Source organism: Pipistrellus kuhlii, unplaced genomic scaffold (genome assembly GCF_014108245.1).
Source record: "Pipistrellus kuhlii isolate mPipKuh1 unplaced genomic scaffold, mPipKuh1.p scaffold_m20_p_3, whole genome shotgun sequence".
Lineage (NCBI taxonomy): Eukaryota > Metazoa > Chordata > Mammalia > Chiroptera > Vespertilionidae > Pipistrellus > Pipistrellus kuhlii.
In genome coordinates, this window is record NW_023425529.1 from 104,016,130 (window position 1) to 104,033,299 (window position 17,170).

The 17,170-nt window shown below is 40.1% G+C and overlaps 1 protein-coding gene across 1 annotated transcript in view; it reads left to right on the forward strand.

The window, feature by feature from the left end:
• The first annotated feature begins 8,682 nt into the window (after nt 1-8,682).
• Nucleotides 8,683-17,170, forward strand: part of CPB2 (carboxypeptidase B2) — a 43,453-nt gene continuing 34,965 nt past the window's right edge. The window contains exons 1-2 of the mRNA XM_036458984.2: nt 8,683-8,853; nt 15,801-15,876. Coding sequence (XP_036314877.1) covers nt 8,780-8,853; nt 15,801-15,876 — 150 coding nt within the window. The 5' untranslated portion in view covers nt 8,683-8,779. The remainder of the gene's footprint in view (nt 8,854-15,800; nt 15,877-17,170) is intronic.

A 17,170-nucleotide genomic window follows, 5' to 3' on the forward strand; every position in this document is an offset into this window, starting at 1 on the left:
TGCAGATCTCTCTGTTGCTCCTGCTGGGTGGCCTCAGGCAGAGGCTAAATTAGCACCTCCTTGAAGATCCAAGAGTCAATGTACCCAGGGGTCAGAGTAGGACTTTCCAGATTACAACTCAGATCCATAAGGGATACACTCAGGGGCACACTCAGTGAGCACCAAAGCCCCACTGAAGCAAGTCTTGCCTCATAAGGGTGTCTCCATCACAGAAGTTCTCCTATCATAGACATAGCTGATTCTCCAATTGGCCTGGAGATCAAGTCCCCCTAGTGATACCAACAACAATCAAGGCTTAACTACAACAAGCCTGTGCACACAGTCCACAAAGGGGTGCACCAAGAGTGTCCACCTTAAGTAACTTGGGAGGCTGAGCCACTGGGCCCTATAGGATACCTAGTACACAAAGCTACTCTATCTACTCAGAGAAGCAGCCAAAATGCAAAGACAAAGAAACATATCACAAATGAAAGAAATGGAGGAAAGCAAATGACTGGAAATAGAGTTCAAAACCACAGTTATAAGGTTTTTCAAGAATTTCCTAGAAAAGGCTGATAAATTTAATGAGATCCTAGAGGATATGAAAAAGGACCAACTAGAAATTAAGCATACACTGACTGAAATAAAAATATTATACAGAGATCCAACAGCAGACTAGAGGATAGTAAGAATCAAGTCAAAGATTTAAAATACAAAGAAGCAAAAACACTCCTCTAGAAAAGCAAAAAGAAAAAAAGAATCCAAAAATATGAAGATAATGTAAGGAGCCTCTGGGACAACTTCAAGCATACCAACATCCAAATTATGGGGGTGCAAGAAGAGAGAGAGCAAGATACTGAAAACCTATTTGAAGAAATAATGATAGAAAACTTTCCCACCTGGTGAAAGAAATAGACTTACAAGTCCAGGAAGCACAGAGAAGCCCATACAAAAGGAATCCAGAGAGGACTACACCAAGACACATCATAATTAAAATTCCAAGAGCAAAAGATAAAGAGAGGTTATTAAAAGCAGCAAGAGAAAAACAGTTAATTACCTACAAGGGAGCACCCATACAATTGTCAGCTGATTTCTCAAGGGAAACTATGCAGGCTAGATGGGAATGGCAAAAAATATTGAAAGTGATAAATAGCAAGAACCTACAACCAATATTATTCTACTCAGCAAAGCTATCATTCAAAATGGAAGGTCAGATAAAGAGCTTCACAGATAAGAAAAAACAAAAGGAGTTAATCACTGCCAAACCAGTATTATATGAGATGCTGAAAGGTTGTCTATAAGAAAAGAAAGAAGAAAAAGGTAAAGATAAAAATTATGAACAACAAATACATATCTATCAACAAGTGAATCTAAAAATAAAGTGAATAAAAAATATGATGAACAGAATAATCTGGTGAATATAATATTAGAATATATTAGAATATAATATAGAATATAATAGAATTATGGGCATAGAAAGGGAGTGGACAGATAATTATCTGGGGGAAATGGGTGGGGGTGCAGGAAGAGACTGGACAAAAATTATACACTTATGGATGATGACAGTGGGAGGGTGGGGGGTGTTAGGGCATGGGGTAGGGTGTGAGCCGGGTGACGAGGAACTATGGGGGGAGGGGGAAAAGAGGAACAACCGTAATAATCTGAACAATAAATGTTTAAAAAAAATAGTAATAAATAGTCAGACTAAGTATGTGATCAAAAATTAAATTTGTACCAAAGGTCTACAATGGAAAGTAGGCCACCTTCCCACCCGCATGTCTAGTGGTATGCTTTGAAGCCAATTTTGTGATCCTGTTGTTAAACCATTATTTGCTTGAAATTTCCCATGATGGAGGTAGTTACACCACAGATATAATCTAACTCTATAAATAGGTGTTGTTGTTGTTTTTTTAATTTCCAGAGAGTTAGTTTATCAACCCACCAGTATCTCTGTCCTAGTCCTCCAGTTTCCCTCCTAGTCAACTACTGCTACCACTTCTTTTGTATCCTCCTAGAAATATTCTCTGCACATTATTCATACATGCACACCTTTTTACATTACAAACTATATTACAAACTTATTACACATCATTCTGCATCTCACTTTTTTCACTTATTTTTTGTTGGAGACTGCCGTATTGGTGCATGTCAATCTGCCTCAGTCTTTTCAACAGATGCTTAGTAGTCTTAGTGGCTCATAAAGATATGTTTAAGCTTTGCCTAAGTGCATAATAGTTTAAATAGCTTTCCTTAGCGCATAAGGACACAATAATATTATACCCACTTCTTGTGCACACAATGTTAATTTTAAGTTGACAGGTACTTATCAAGGTTCTACTCTAGTAAAGGTTTTGAACATTGGACAGCAAACATAGAAGCATAGATTCTCCTCTTAAATTTCCTCAAACTATTTGACAAAGAACCATGAATTGAGATGGCTCCTCAAGCTGATTCAAACTTCTCCACTTTATGTCTAAGGAGGCATGTTAATCCAGCAAGGAGATAATGTGCACATGTGCATACACATACACACAAAACATAATTTTAAAAAATGTGATAAAGGCTATAGTCAAATTCTAAATAAAGTTTGGGAGCTCGTGGAAAATTAGCTCTGAATGAAAAATTTGCAGGAGTTCTAACCTTTGGTCACATAGATTACTAGTAAATGCTGGCAGTGATCTCTTAGTGAACTTGGCATTGTTTTGCCCAGCACATCCCTGCCAAACTCATGATCCAGAGACCAGAGTAGATGCTCAGAACAAGTTAGCAGCCCAGACTGATTCTCTTGCAAAATCTAGTCACTGATGGTTTCCTAATAAAATTCCAGTAATTAAACTCTCAGCTGCCAAAGACTGCTCTTTATTCAGTGTTCTTTCCCTTCATTTCTGACAGTTCACCAATTGAGTCTGTGCATGGGTGACAGAAAAAAAATGGTGTAAATATTTTCTCATGTCTAAAGTCTACATGTATTTAATAACACACCATATGTGAAGCATAAAAACATAGTCTAGTAAATATTTTACTATCTTACCATTAACTCAGAAAAATGGCAGTAACATTTATTTTATCTGGTTTGCCAAAATTGAGAAGCTCCATCTATACAAGTATGTTGGTTAATATAGAGGTATCATGCATCAAGACAATTAGAATGAGAAAATGGGGTACCAGTGGTAATACTATCAACAATGAAAAATGAACTTTTAAAAACAGAGGATTAGAGTGCACATACTTAATTCTGAAGCTATGTGTAACCTAACTTGAAAGTTGATGACTCAGTAGTCATTGCTGGACTTGGCTATACCATGAGTCCACTGTTACAGTCCCAAATGTTTAAATTTCCTTGCTCTAAGTGTGTTGCTCAGGCCAGAAGCACCTTGAGGCTGATTTGTAATGCAATCTCAGCCCCCACCCCAGTCCTACTAAGTCAGAACCTGCATTTCAATAAGATCCCCAATTAATTGGTATGCACATTGAAGTTTGAAAAACACTGTCCTAAAAGAAGAGGAGTTGTCTTAAAAGATGTTCAATTGATAGTTACATTAATTAGCTGTAAATTAAATTACACTTTCTCAATTACACTAAATTTAAGAGATTAAATAACTTTACCCTGTTTTCCCATCCACAATGTTTGTTTGAAATAGAATGGCTCTCCTTCCATTTGGGTGCATCCAGGCTTGCCCTTAGCTGTCTCCCTCCCCCTTCCTGGTAGCATCCATTCCCAGGAAGTGCTTTATCTTCCTGGTCCTGCTGGGTACAATTAAGATGTTTCTTAGCACAACTTTCTCTTGCTGGATACCTAGGAAAGCCACTTTAATGCATCTGACCTGATGCCTTATTATTACTTAATAGTAATAATAAGTCTTCCTTCCTATTCTTCCACTACCTACATCAAAACTAGTGGCTTTTACTCCCACAGTCTCTGGAGCAATCTCTCTATGACTTCCAGTGACAACTAAGAAACTTAGTAAACCAAATTGTTCCAGAGGTTGGGGTTTATGGCCCTCTAGTGTCTACTCTTTTCTGCCCCAACACATGCACTTTGCAATGATTTTCTGGGAGTGCAGCTTGATCATTGTTATCTTTGCCAAATTCCTAATGGCAAAGACAGAAAGAGGATAGTGTTTTCCAACTGAACAACTCTAATATTCAAAGCTCCAGAGGATGGAAGAATTTTTTTTTTATATTTGAGGAACTGAAACACTAGTATGACTGATGGGGAGTGAGAAGTGTCATATGAGAAACAGGTGAACTAGTGAAAGGTTTGAGTGATTCTCAGATGTTAGGGTGCTTAGGAATCACTGGGAAACTTGTTAAAATACAAAATCTCCTGATTCCCTTTTGAGAATGTCTATAGGTCTGGTGTGCTCAAGAATTTCCACAAACACCCTAAGCAATTCTGTGACTCACAGACCACCCTTAGAGAACCACTGGTCCTGACCAGCTGTTCTAGATACTGGCTGCACATTGGAATCATCTCAGAGCTTTAAAAAATGCTGATGCCTATACTCCTCCCTCTTGATTCTGTTATAATTGATCTGATGTTCCACCAGGGCAGCTGGATATTTAGGATCCCCAAATGACTCTAATATGCAGTCAAATTTGAGAACAGTGGCCTAAGGCCTGGAGTGCTCTTCAAGGAGCAGGCCTGGGCGGAGCATCTTTAAAAGTGAAGAGACTAATAAAAGGGAGTGGTGATTTACAAAAGGGAAATGAAGGGATGGAAGTTTCCGAAGACAAACCTTGCTTTCTTCACAATATAATTATCTAGTCAACACACATTTGCCTGCCTGGGTGCCAAGAAATCCACTTCATGCCCCAAGTCTCAGGCTCCATCTTAGAAGCAAAAGCAAGGGAATCAGAACCTGGGACAGGGGCTTCAAATTCCCCTCCTCAGTGGCTTCTCAGATATCATCATCTTTCTCATAGAGGAAAACATGAGGGGGCCAGATATGCCAGACCTTTGTGCAAATTACAACACTGCTTCACTCTTCATGAATAACCATGAGAGATTATGTTTGGAAGGGAAAACATGTGTAATTATGTGTCTTCGGAGCCTCTCAAGATTATGCAGCTTTAATGGCTGAATGGTTGTTGTTGTTTTTTTAACTAAACCACATGCATGTTATTTTCCAAACTTGAATGTCAAGAGCAAAACTCTGGCTATTAAATAATAACAACAATCCCAATGAAAAACAACAAAATGAGAAATCAGAATTATGGACATATTATTATTTTTAGCTACTAAATGAGTCTCTTTTGTTATTGGTGTAGATTTACTCAGAGTCCTTGGATTTGCTGCACAAGACTTTGCAGAAGACTGGAAGCTAACAGATGCTAGCATGAGCAGGAACATGATTAAAGAAGTAGCTTCCACTTCAGTCTTTAATTTCTTCAGATGATTTCATGTTGGCACCTCAGTCCTTTGCGTAGCCTTCTGTTTTCTTCTCCCACTTTGCTGTCGTCTGGGCAACTCTCAGTCCTTTTGGGTGAAGGGACACAGGAGCTTCTCTGAGTCCATTGTGATGACGGACCTAACACTCTGGTACCCGAATTGGCTGCATTGCTCCTTCTTTCCTTTCATTTTGAACCCAGGGTTCGACCCCACAACATTCCTGGTCTGGCTGCTCCGGGCCTGGCTGCTGCTGCTCCGGGCCTGGCTGCTGCTGCTCGGGACCTGGCTGCTGAATGGTTTTTAAAGGAAAACTTGTAAATTGAGCTGCACCTAAACTCATAATAAAATGCCATTCAATGAATTGCGTCTCTCAGTGCCTATCTAACAATAAGCCTGCACTGCATGTCCAAGTCAGGCCAGCCGAGATGGCAATGGCATTGGCCCTTATCCTTGAGCCCCTCCATTTGAGAGGAAGGCAAAGCAGAGAACTCTTCAGAGGGGAGGTTATCTTCTCAGGCAGTCTGATGAAAGGCTCTTGAAGAAACACTTGCCATATTGTTTTTGCCACCTAACACTCCAAGTTGGCTGGAGAACAAATGTACAAATTATTTGAGTTCCAGGTGGCATAATTCAATCAGATACATCTCCAGGCTTCTGGGGCACTGATCCATCATCTACCTCTCTGGGAGCAGCAGAGAAAGAGGTCCAGCTGTCTCCACAGGCATCGTGAGCTGGATAAGGTTCCAGGCACAGAATATGTCGCCCATAAGCTCCCTCCCAGGATTATCTTTTTAATGTACTGGTAAATGGGACCCTGAGCACCTGTTTTGTCACTTTCAAATGTTATCTCACTGAATTCTCACAACAGCCCTCAGAGGTAGTTTTTAATACATTTTGAGTTAATTCTTGTATATGTTATAATAAGGTGGTCTAGTTTCTTTGTTTTGCATCTATCTATCCAATATTCCCAACACCAATTATTGAAGAGACTGTCTTTATCCCATTCTTGCTTCCTTTATTATAGACTAGTGGCCCAGGGCACAAAATTCATGCACAGGAGGTGGGGTATCCCTCAGCCCAGCCTGTACCCTCTCCAATGTGGGACCCCTCGAGGATGTCCGACTGCCAGTTTACAGGGATCAGGCCTAAACCAGTAGTCAGACATCCCTCTCACAATCCAAGACTGCTGGCTCCTAAACGCTCTCCTGGCTGCCTGACTGGTCGTCCCCTAACCACTCTGCCTGACGACCTGCTCACCCCCAACTGCCCCCCTGCTGGTCTGCTCACCCCAAACCCCCCACCACCAGCCTGATCACCTACAACTGCCCTTCCCTCTTGGCCTCTAACCACCTCTAAATCAGCCCCACCACCATGGCTTTGTCCAAAAGAATGTCCAGAGGTGTCCTGGAAGGTTTCCCAGTCTAATTAGCATATTACCCTTTTATTAGTATAGATAGAGGCCTAGTGCATGGGTGGGGGCCAGCTGGTTTTCCCTGAAAGTGAACAACTTGGATGAATAAGATCTCAGGGAGTGGTCCAGAAGAGGCAAGTGGTATTCACCAGACTAATGCAGATGCAGATTTTTGTCATGTGGAAGGAGAGCTCAATACAGGTGGTATCACTTGTGAGGTTTGCGGAAGGAGGGACAATGGCAGCTGGCCCTCCAAACTTGCCCTGAATTCATACAACCCAGTTTCTCCCTGCATCCTGCATATCTCTGGCACTCTTCCCTCCTCCCCAACCCAAAAGCCACTGTTCCCAGTGCAAGGCCTGTGAGCCAGTAAACCTGCACACGGGCTTTTTAAAAGAACACCTGGGTTTCCAGCCAAATTCCTTCTCACTCAGATGGATGGAATCTCCACAGATTTTCATAGCCAGCTTCCTTTTGATGCCCTGGTGGAAGCCTGGGTTGAGGAGCCTGTGTGAGGCTGGACCCCTTCCTCCTGAAGGGAGACCTGTGCAGATGATATATCACTCCTGATTCTCAAACACCACAAGTGGGTGCAGGGACAGCCCATATTGCCTCTCCATCCCTCCTACCAGTTTCAACATGGCTTTTTCTTTATATCTTTAAGTTATAGTACTTCTGTCCAGCTATTCTTCAGATCATGTTATAATTCTATAAATTGTTCTAGAATCTACATAAATAACAGCCTAAGTGACTAGAAGATCTGCCGGTTGCTGTGACATGCACTGACCACAACAGGGCAGATGCTTAATGCAGGATCTGCCCCCTGGTGGTTAGTGCATGCCCACAGCTGACCTCCCACAGCCAGCCAACCTCCCATGATCCTTCCTTCTGACTGGCTATCCCAGTGCAGGACTGGGTGAGACAACCGATTGGTTCTAATCACTGACCAGGCCAAGGGACCCCACCCATGCATGAATTTCATGCACCAGGCCTCTAGTTCAGTCATAATTTTGATGTGGAAGGAGGTAAGCACAGCACTTATCTATTCCACCATCTTTACCAGAATTCTCAGGCCCACTCTTTCTTGGTAAATTTAAAATATAAGAGTGTGATTAAAAGAAAGAAAACAAGTAGCCCAAATAGTCAGTTATTGAAATCAACCAAGATTTCTAGAACAAGGGAGACTCAGTAGGTGGCCTAGGTCTTTACATAATTCTGTATCAGGTGAGATATATTTGCCTATTTGAGATAGTCATCTTTGAAGTGGATTCTTTGGTAATCAAGTTTTAAGTAAAGTATTTGCATTATGAAAAAGGGAGGAAAGTTCAGGGATTGTACTACATGTACCTTAATTTAGATAATGACTGTTAGATAAGATGGTCTTCCCTAAATAAACATGATTCAAAGCAATCTGATTTAGTAGCTGCTCCAAAGAGCTTCCCACAATGTAGTATCCGTATCCTCTCAGGGCTGAGCCCATCATTTCATATGAACACCAAAAATCTTTCTGAATAAAGTTTCTGTATTCCTCCATATAATCTCTCTTCATTTTTTTATTAGCCACAAATTTGAGAAACTCACCTTCTATGCCTTATCTAAGTTAAAAATGTTGAAAAGGCAGAGGCAAGGGAAGACCTTTTTAGTACTCCATTGGAGACCTCCTTCTGCCTGGCTTATGATCCATTAGTCAGTACTCTAAGGCTATGGCTCTCCAATAAGCCCAACATGTTCCTATGTTTCTGCTACATTACTACCCATTTATTCTTGGCCTCATCTTCCCTGAGAAGTTAAATATTTTCTAGATAGTCTCAACTAAGAACAACAACTCTCATTATACTTCCTTTTTGAGAGTAGAAATGCCAGCTAAATTGATTGATTACAGAAATGGGAGGAAACAGCATTATAGTTTAACCAGTGTGTAAAGAAGGCTCTTATGTAACCAGTTATCAGTGCCCTTTTCTTCAGAGAAATTTGTTTTTTTGCAAAGAACTGTCGGGATGAAGTTTTATAGCTTTGGAGTCCTGATAGCCACTCTCCTCTTTTGTGAACAGCATGTCTTCGCATTTCAAAGGTAACCTAATGGAATCTTAAAGGGTGATTGGCCATTTTTTCACTTGCATTCCCCATAGAATGTGGTAAGTGCACTGGAATGGGGAGCAATTGTTAAAGTTTGAAGGTCAGCTCTTTCTGAAACTTTCCATGTCGCCCTCACAGATATTAAATTTCAAGAAAAGGATCTCACTAGATCTAGGGCTTGTCTTTTTTCTTCTCTGCTTCCAGTTTTATTATCAGGAGAACTCTGGATTATATGTATATTCAGTGTCTATGGAGATTAACAAAAAATAAACTTTTATAAAAAGTAATTATTTACACCCTAACACATGTAAAATATATTAACTATATAAAATTTATTTTCTTCTTGTATGTGAAACATAGAAGGGAGAACAAAGCCAAAGTATCAAATAGGTGGTTAGGCTGTGCACAAGTATTCAAGCATGGAATATAAAAGGAAAAATAGCTGTGTCATAAGAACAGTCACATGTACATGTCTAATTCTTTATTTTGCTTAGTACAGTGATTTCTTTAGGGTTTCTACTATAAATCACTTAGAAGAACACAAATGAACACATGCTCTGGCATATATGATATGAGGTGAAAGTAGTTTGTAGTTCATGCCTATGTGTAACATTGTAATTTATTCACTAGCTAATATTCAGGATTCTTTATTGATAATGTTTACTTTGGAATTATTTTTTTCTTTGTTTTGCTTCTATGATTCTTTTCTTCTCCAATTTCTCCTGGGACAGATTTCTCTCCCCATGTTAGTAATTGGCAAAGAGAGAAGGGACAGAGAAAATTATACCAGAAAAAAATGTTCTGCATTATGAAAAGCATTTAAGATAATGGAGGTTTACTGGTAAGCCTGAAGTTATGTTTTTTATTCTTTTTTGTTCAATGTGATTGTCAATTGTCAAGAACAAATCTCATCACCAAATAATTGCTGTTATTGAAGTTACACAGGAGTCAAATTACTTAAAAAAAAAAAAATCAGTGATTTATATGTCTCCATGTTTGATCAATAACTCAGATGACTATGATTTCTAAAGTCCTTCCCAGTTCTAATATCCCATAAATTGGTGATTGGCTTTAATTAAGGGTAATGGAGAGGGAAGGAGGAAAACTGATACAACATATCCAAGCTGGTATTGTAGACAGTGACACTATCACTGACAGAGAGGGGAAGAGGAAATGCGTGGTTATTTAGCACCAGGGTTGTCCCGTTCATTGCTCTAGTCTAGGCACTTAGAAGTGTGACCTCTTTAGATGCCTGCAATCCTACACTTTAGGAATCTCTGTTGACATTTTACCAAGGAGAAAACTGAGCCTCAGGAAGAAAAATATAATTTGCCACAAATCAAACAGTAAGTGTAGAGTTTGTATTCAAACCCACGTTAGTCTCATTTCCATTCTATTCATTGCACACCATTGCCTCTAAAAAATCTAGAAAATATAAAAAGAACCAATTTGAAGGGATATCAGATTTGCAAGTTTGTGGAAAAGACAGTCAGTCTGGAATGCAAGGGTAGAGAGAAGCCGGAACTGCAGGTCCCATCAGCTGGTCCTCACCTATAGCAGATCTAAAAGTGGCCTCAGTGCCAGCCCAGCACAAGCACTGTCACCACAAACAAAGAAAATGGACAGAAATGAAGAAATAAATGAGAAAACACCTTCATGCCTGGCTTTTCTTACTATTTTTTGCTTCAACATATACTTTGAAGTCTGGCTGAGACCTGTGTTAAGGAGAGAAATGAGACAATGACTATATTTTAACCAAATAATATCAAAAATATTTAATACTTTGTGTCTATGGTGATGGTCTCTATGTTGTGTGAGCAGAAGCATATCTGATTTCCCAGTCCCATATCTCCACTAGAAAAAAATTAACTCTTCTTTCTGGGAGAAAAAAAAATTTTTTTTGAACCAAATAATTCTGCATGCTGTTTTTTCAGGAATGGCCAATTACTGAAGCAAAAAGAGAAATCTAATTTCATTCATGGTGACTGATGAATTATCTCTGCGGCAAGGATATAATTTCTTCTTGGAATAGCTAATGATGTGGCTTTTTCTAAAGTGGTTCTTTGTTATTGTTTTCTTGTCCTAATCATTTTCCTAATAATGTTTTGTATTCAGGCAATCACTTAGTGGCAGATTTGTAGTTGTATTGAGATAAATCTCATCAGTGAAATGCCCTGAAATGAAGACAAAAAAGGTTTTAAAGGCATAAATACCATATGCCTAGGAGAAAGGCAACAACAACAAAGAAGTCTCCATATTCACTCGCTTTCAAAGGTCAAACACAATAAAGAGTATATCTAAAATACTGACAAGTACCGGTACAATCTTCCAGACCGAGTCAAGAATAATCAGAGAATCTGATAGACAGATTACAACTAGTGAAATTGAAGCAGTAATCAGAAAAGTGCCAACAAACAAAAGTCCTGGACCAGATGGCTCCACAAGTAAATTTTACTAAACATTCAAAGAAGAACTAGCACCTATACTTCCCAGTTACTCAATCAGGGCAGCACACATGGCATCTACTATATAATCACATCTTGTGCTACTCAAAACAATCTGCTTCATAAAATACATTTTTGTATTCTGGTTGGTCTCTTTTCCTGAAAGAAACAGTGGAATTAACTACAGTCCCTACAGCAATAGCAAGTCTTGAGAGACTTATTCATCATTCCCCTTTTCTACCATCTATTCTGTCATTGTCAGTACCTATCCTGGTCTAGGTGGCCTGCCTGGTGAGATAACACAAGCCTGCAGCTTTCAAGGGTTTGAGGCACCAATCACCAGGCCCTTTTGGTCCATGTCTGCTGCATTTGTCAACATATGAAGAAATTAGATAAGGGAATATCACAGAATGTCTAAGTTTATTATCTGATAGCCAATTATATTCTTGCCTGCCACCTTCACTGTGTGAACACAACCCTCGATATCCTCCTGATGACCAAGGTCAATTGCCCCTTCCAGCAAGATAACTCCTCTCCTTTCTGATCATCTCTTGGCACATTGAGACAGAAATATTGTGTAGCAGCAAGAGCTTTCAGTTTAATAGAACTCTATATGTCTTGTGGAAAGATTTTTCCTCTGGATACCAGGACTTTTAAACTTACAGAACCCATATTTGTAAATTCAAAGTAAAATTTCCCTACATGGGTCAACTCGGAATGATAGTAAATCCAACTTGATTCCTGGAACCATGTATTCTATCTAGTGGAGACACAGAATTATATGTTATTTATTTAAAGTATATACTGTATTCTAGAGGATGTTGCCCCTTTCCAAGCTAGCACCTCAGCTGATTCTTCAATAACCTATTCTAAATGCTGTATCAAGCTAGTAGTTTCTGAGTGGTGTGATATGTGATATGCACAGTGGATCCCATGGAAATGTGCACAATATTTTGAAAAGTGGATCTCTTGACCTGATAAAATATTATGTGGGATGCTGTGTCCATGGATCATACATTGTATAAGCCTTTATATGGTGATGCTGACTGAGGCTTTGAAGGCAGAAGAGGCAAACCTAGACCCATAATGAAAGGCAAGTGATGTAGTCACTTTGTCACCATGTGGTTGCCTGGTCTCCTCGAGGAATGATGCAGATTGAAGGTTCACTTTGACCTCTTCATAGATCAAATCTCCTTCTGTCTAACTTTTCCACTTTTAAGGATCTTTGTGAAACCATTGGTAATCCAACATAATCTTGCCATTTTAAAATCCTTACCTTAGACACCTTTGCAAAGTCACTTTTGTCATGTAAGGTAATAAATTCAATTATTCTGGGAAATAGGGCATGAACATTAGACTACCTACCACAGTAAATATGACAAAGCCCAGCTCATGGTGGGTGAGACTGGCCCCATAACCACTTGTTGTCCCATGGTTAGCATTCTGTCTATATTATGGCCCAATAGCTTCCAGGAATTATTTTTTAATTAAATATATAATTCTCCACAGTAGATATTATCACTTTGCTCTAGGTCAGTGGTCGGCAAACTCATTAGTCAACAGAACCAAATATCAACAGTAAAATGATTGAAATTCCTTTTGAGAGCCAATTTTTTTTTTTAACTTAAACTTCTTCTAATGCCACTTCTTCAAAATAGACTCTCCCAAGCCGTGGTATTTTGTGGAAGAGCCACACTCAAGGGGCCAAAGAGCACATGTGGTTCATGAGCTGCAATTTGCCGACCACTGCTCTAAGTGCCTATATTGTGAGTTTTCTATTAGGAGATACCAAAACCTTCAAGTGGCATATTTTCCCACCACAAATGCCCATGTGGTATGAGGGGTCTTGCACTACAGTCTGAACCTTTCCATTCTGGGCCTCTCACAAAATGGTAAATTTTTTTGTCATCCAATATATGTTTTGAAGCAGTATTTCCAAGTGAGCTATATTCAAAACCCAAGAGACCTACCAAGAATTGTGCTCCCTTCTTTAGCATGGGAGGTTGAGATGCAATTAATCATCTGTTATTTTTTTTATTTATATTATTACAGGTATCCCCTATCCCCATCTTTGTCCCCATTCATCCTCCCCTACCCCACATTAGGCTTTCCCCATGCTCTTGTCTGTATATATGGATATGTTATTCAATTAATCTCTTACCATCCCATCTACCACCCTTCCCTCTGAGATCTGTCAGTCTGTCCCATGTATACATGCCGCTGAACCTAGTATTTTGTTCATCAGTTTATATTGTTGATTTAGATTCCACATGTAAGTGAGGTCATGAGGATACTTGTCTTTCTCTGACTGGATTATTTCACTTAGTATAATCCTCTCCAGGTCCTTTCATGCTGTCTCAAGAGTAAGAGATCCTTTTTACAGCCACATAGTATTCCATTGCATAAATGTATCATAACTCTTTTTTCCACTTATCTACTGATGGACATTAGGCTGTTTCCAGATCTTAGCTATTGTAAATAATGCTGCTATAAGTATAGAGGTGCATATACTCTTTCTGGTTTGTATTTTGGGATTCTTAGTATATATTCCCAGAAGTGGGATCACTGGATCAAATAGCAGTTACATTTTTTTTTTTTTTTCAGGAAACTCCATATTGTTTTCCATAGTAGCTGCACAGTCTGAATTCCCACCAGCAATGCACTAGAGTTCCCTTTTCTCCACATCCTCAATAGCAGTTGTTTGTTGATTTATTGAAGATAGCCTTCTGGTCGGTGTGAGGTGATACCTCATTGTCATTTTAATTTGCACCTCTCTGATTAGTGGCATTGAGCATTTTTACATGTATATCATCTGTATTTCATCTTTGAAGAAGAGTCTATTCATTATTTTGAAAGGGATTTCCCATCTATCCCAGACCACTAGACCCTATAATGTTTCTAGTGTGGCAGACCCTGAATCTCTATGGTATTTTTTGCCCACTCTTGAAAATACATGTGTGTTACTAAGACCTCCAATGCACTTGCCACTTCTTGCTCATCTGATCTGATCCATGATTCACATGATGACACTGATATAGTACACTGATATAAACATAAAGGCTAGTTCTCTTTGATTGTATTATTACATCTAGTGGGAAAGTTAATCTAAGTTTGAAGCAAGACTGTAAATATATATTGGTGTCTGTCCCAGTGTGAACTGTTCTGATGCTTTTTTTTTTTTTTTCTGAAAGGGATATCCAGTTCAACAGCTAAATACTATACACCTGGGGCCCTGCTCAGCAAAGATACCACATTGAGTACAGTCACTACAACTGATATTCCTACTTAGTTGAGTTTTATTATTCATTGTCATCCCCTAGAATCCATTTGGTTTTTGTGGGATCCAAATTGGTGAATTGAAAGTGAATTTGATGGGAACCACTATCACTATATCTTTAGGTCTTTAAGAGTGGTACTTATACCTGCCATTTCCTCCAGATGCATTTTTTCAAAATAATTTTGCTATCTTGGCTGTGAAGGGGTGGGAGTGGGGTTGTGCCGAGGTTCTTGTTCTGGCATTAAGAAGAGTTCAGCAATCTGGAAAAAGGCTGTGTGCAACTTAAGTAAGAATCCAGAGATAAAAGATAATTTTGAAAGACATTGGAGATCAGAGGAGCCTAGCTAAAGAAACTAAGTTCTCATTGTCTCAGGACCCCTTGCTTTTTATTAACACAAATTGTCCTAAGGCAAGGTGGAGAAATACACTTCAAAGGGTAGGGTTTCATCTACACTGGCAGTGTTTCCCAAACTTCTCTCATGATGAGAATCACCTGGTGGAGTGCCCCACCGTTGTTGCTGGTCACCCACCATGTTCCACTCTGCCCCCTGGTGGTCAGCATACATCATAGCAAGCACTTTAACTCCTGGTCAAATTCCCTGCTGAAACCGGTTTGGCTCAGTGGTACAGCGTCTGTCTGTGGACTGAAAGGTCCTGGGTTCGATTCCGGTCAAGAGCATGTACCTTGGTTGCGGGCACATCCCCGGTGGGGGTTGTGCAAGAGACAGCTGATCTATGTTTCTCTCTCATCGACGTTTCTAGCTCTCTATCTCTCTCCCTTCCTCTCTGTAAAAAAAAAAACCAATAAAATATATTTTTTAAAAAAAATTCCCACGGGGACAATTTGCATATTAGCCTTTTATTATATAGAATAAGCTAGTGTTGGCATAAATATTCCCTATGCACCAAAAATTTAATTTTTGAAATTAACCCACACACATACACACACACACACACACACACACACATGGAAAAGAGTAAGCACTCTGCAAACTGACTGCCATTTAAGAGAGCTGTTGATTTTGCAATTGCATAGGAGCAAAAAGAATGAGTGAGTATATCTTCTCTTTTTAGCACCACATAGTCTGTAGCAAGACCCTCTTTTCTTCTAACATTTAAAGTTTGTTTCCTTTTTGTAATTATCTCAAAGCCCCTAAAAGTATAATTTATTTCATTTTTACTTTTTATTTAACATCAAAATTCTGTTTCATTTTTCCCCAGTGGCCAGGTTTTATCAGCTCTTCCTAGAACCACAAGGCAAGTTCAAATTCTGCAGAATCTTACTACAACATATGAGGTAATTTTTCCCTTATTTATCTGCATACTAGAGGCCCAGTGCACAAATTGATACATAGGTGGGGTCCCTAGCCTGGCTGGCAATCAAGGCCTATCAAGGCGGGTGGGGGGGGAGAGGGGTGGCCAACCAGGAAGAGGGGGCGTGGCAGGTTGGCCAGCTGTGGGGAGAGGGGCCGCAGGAGGTTGGCTGGCCAGGGGGAGGGGATATGGGAGGTTAGCTACCTGGCCCCCAATTGGGGCTGATCTGGGGGACCAGCCAGCAGGGGAGAGGGCTGAGGGAAGTTGTCTGTGGGAGCACACTGACTACCAGGGGCAGCTCCTGCATGGAACGTCTGCTCCCGGTGGTCAGTGCATGTCATAGTGACTAGTCAGCTGGTCATTCTGGTTGTTTGGTCATTTAGGCTTTTATATATATATATAGACTAGAGGCCAAATGGACAAACTTCCTGCATGGGTGGGGTCCCTAGATCTGGCTGGTGATCAGGCTGATCTGCAGGGAGACTGATGGAGTGATCAAGGGGGCCCCACTGGCACCTGCCTTGGCCAGCCTGGTGCCACCCACTTGCCAGCCCCGCCCCTGTTGCCATCACCAGTCACCTCCCTCTGCAGGGCAACGGGTGGAATGATTGGGGGGGGGGGGCCTCCCTGGCACCTGCCTTGGCTGACCTGGGGCCTATGGGCTGGGGGAAACTCCCGCATTGAGCATCTTCCCTCTGGTGGTCAGTGCTTGTCAGAGCAACTGGTCATTCCACTGGTTGCTCTGCTGTTTGGTTGATTTGCATATTGGGCTTTTATTATATTAGAATTATTTCATTTTGTGGAAGTATTGTATGCCATGCTCTCTCCTATACATTTTCTAACTTACATATAGCTGTATAAACCCTTCTTCTTATACCCTTTTCCTCTTCCCATAATTACATGATTTTATTGGTTCCCAAAATCAAACCTTCTTCATTTGTACTTTTGGCTTTTTAGCTAACCACGTAACAGTACCTTGGGATTGAAAGTGTGTACTTATAAAGATACTATGATAAAAGGAAGTTCAATAGGACTTTGCTTACAAAACAATGGTTTTTAACTATAAGAAGCAAACATTAAAAAAGACAAGGGAAAATTTACTAGCATTTTCATGCCTGGGACCCATCTCCCCAGAATGCCTCATAAGGGCTACAAAATATCAGGGTAAAAGTTTGACAGCTCCATGTTTTTCAGTTAGACCAGATTAAGGTTTGGAGAGAAATACATGTGTAGCATGAAGAGGGGGGAGCTGGAGATGACTGGGAGCACCCTTAAAC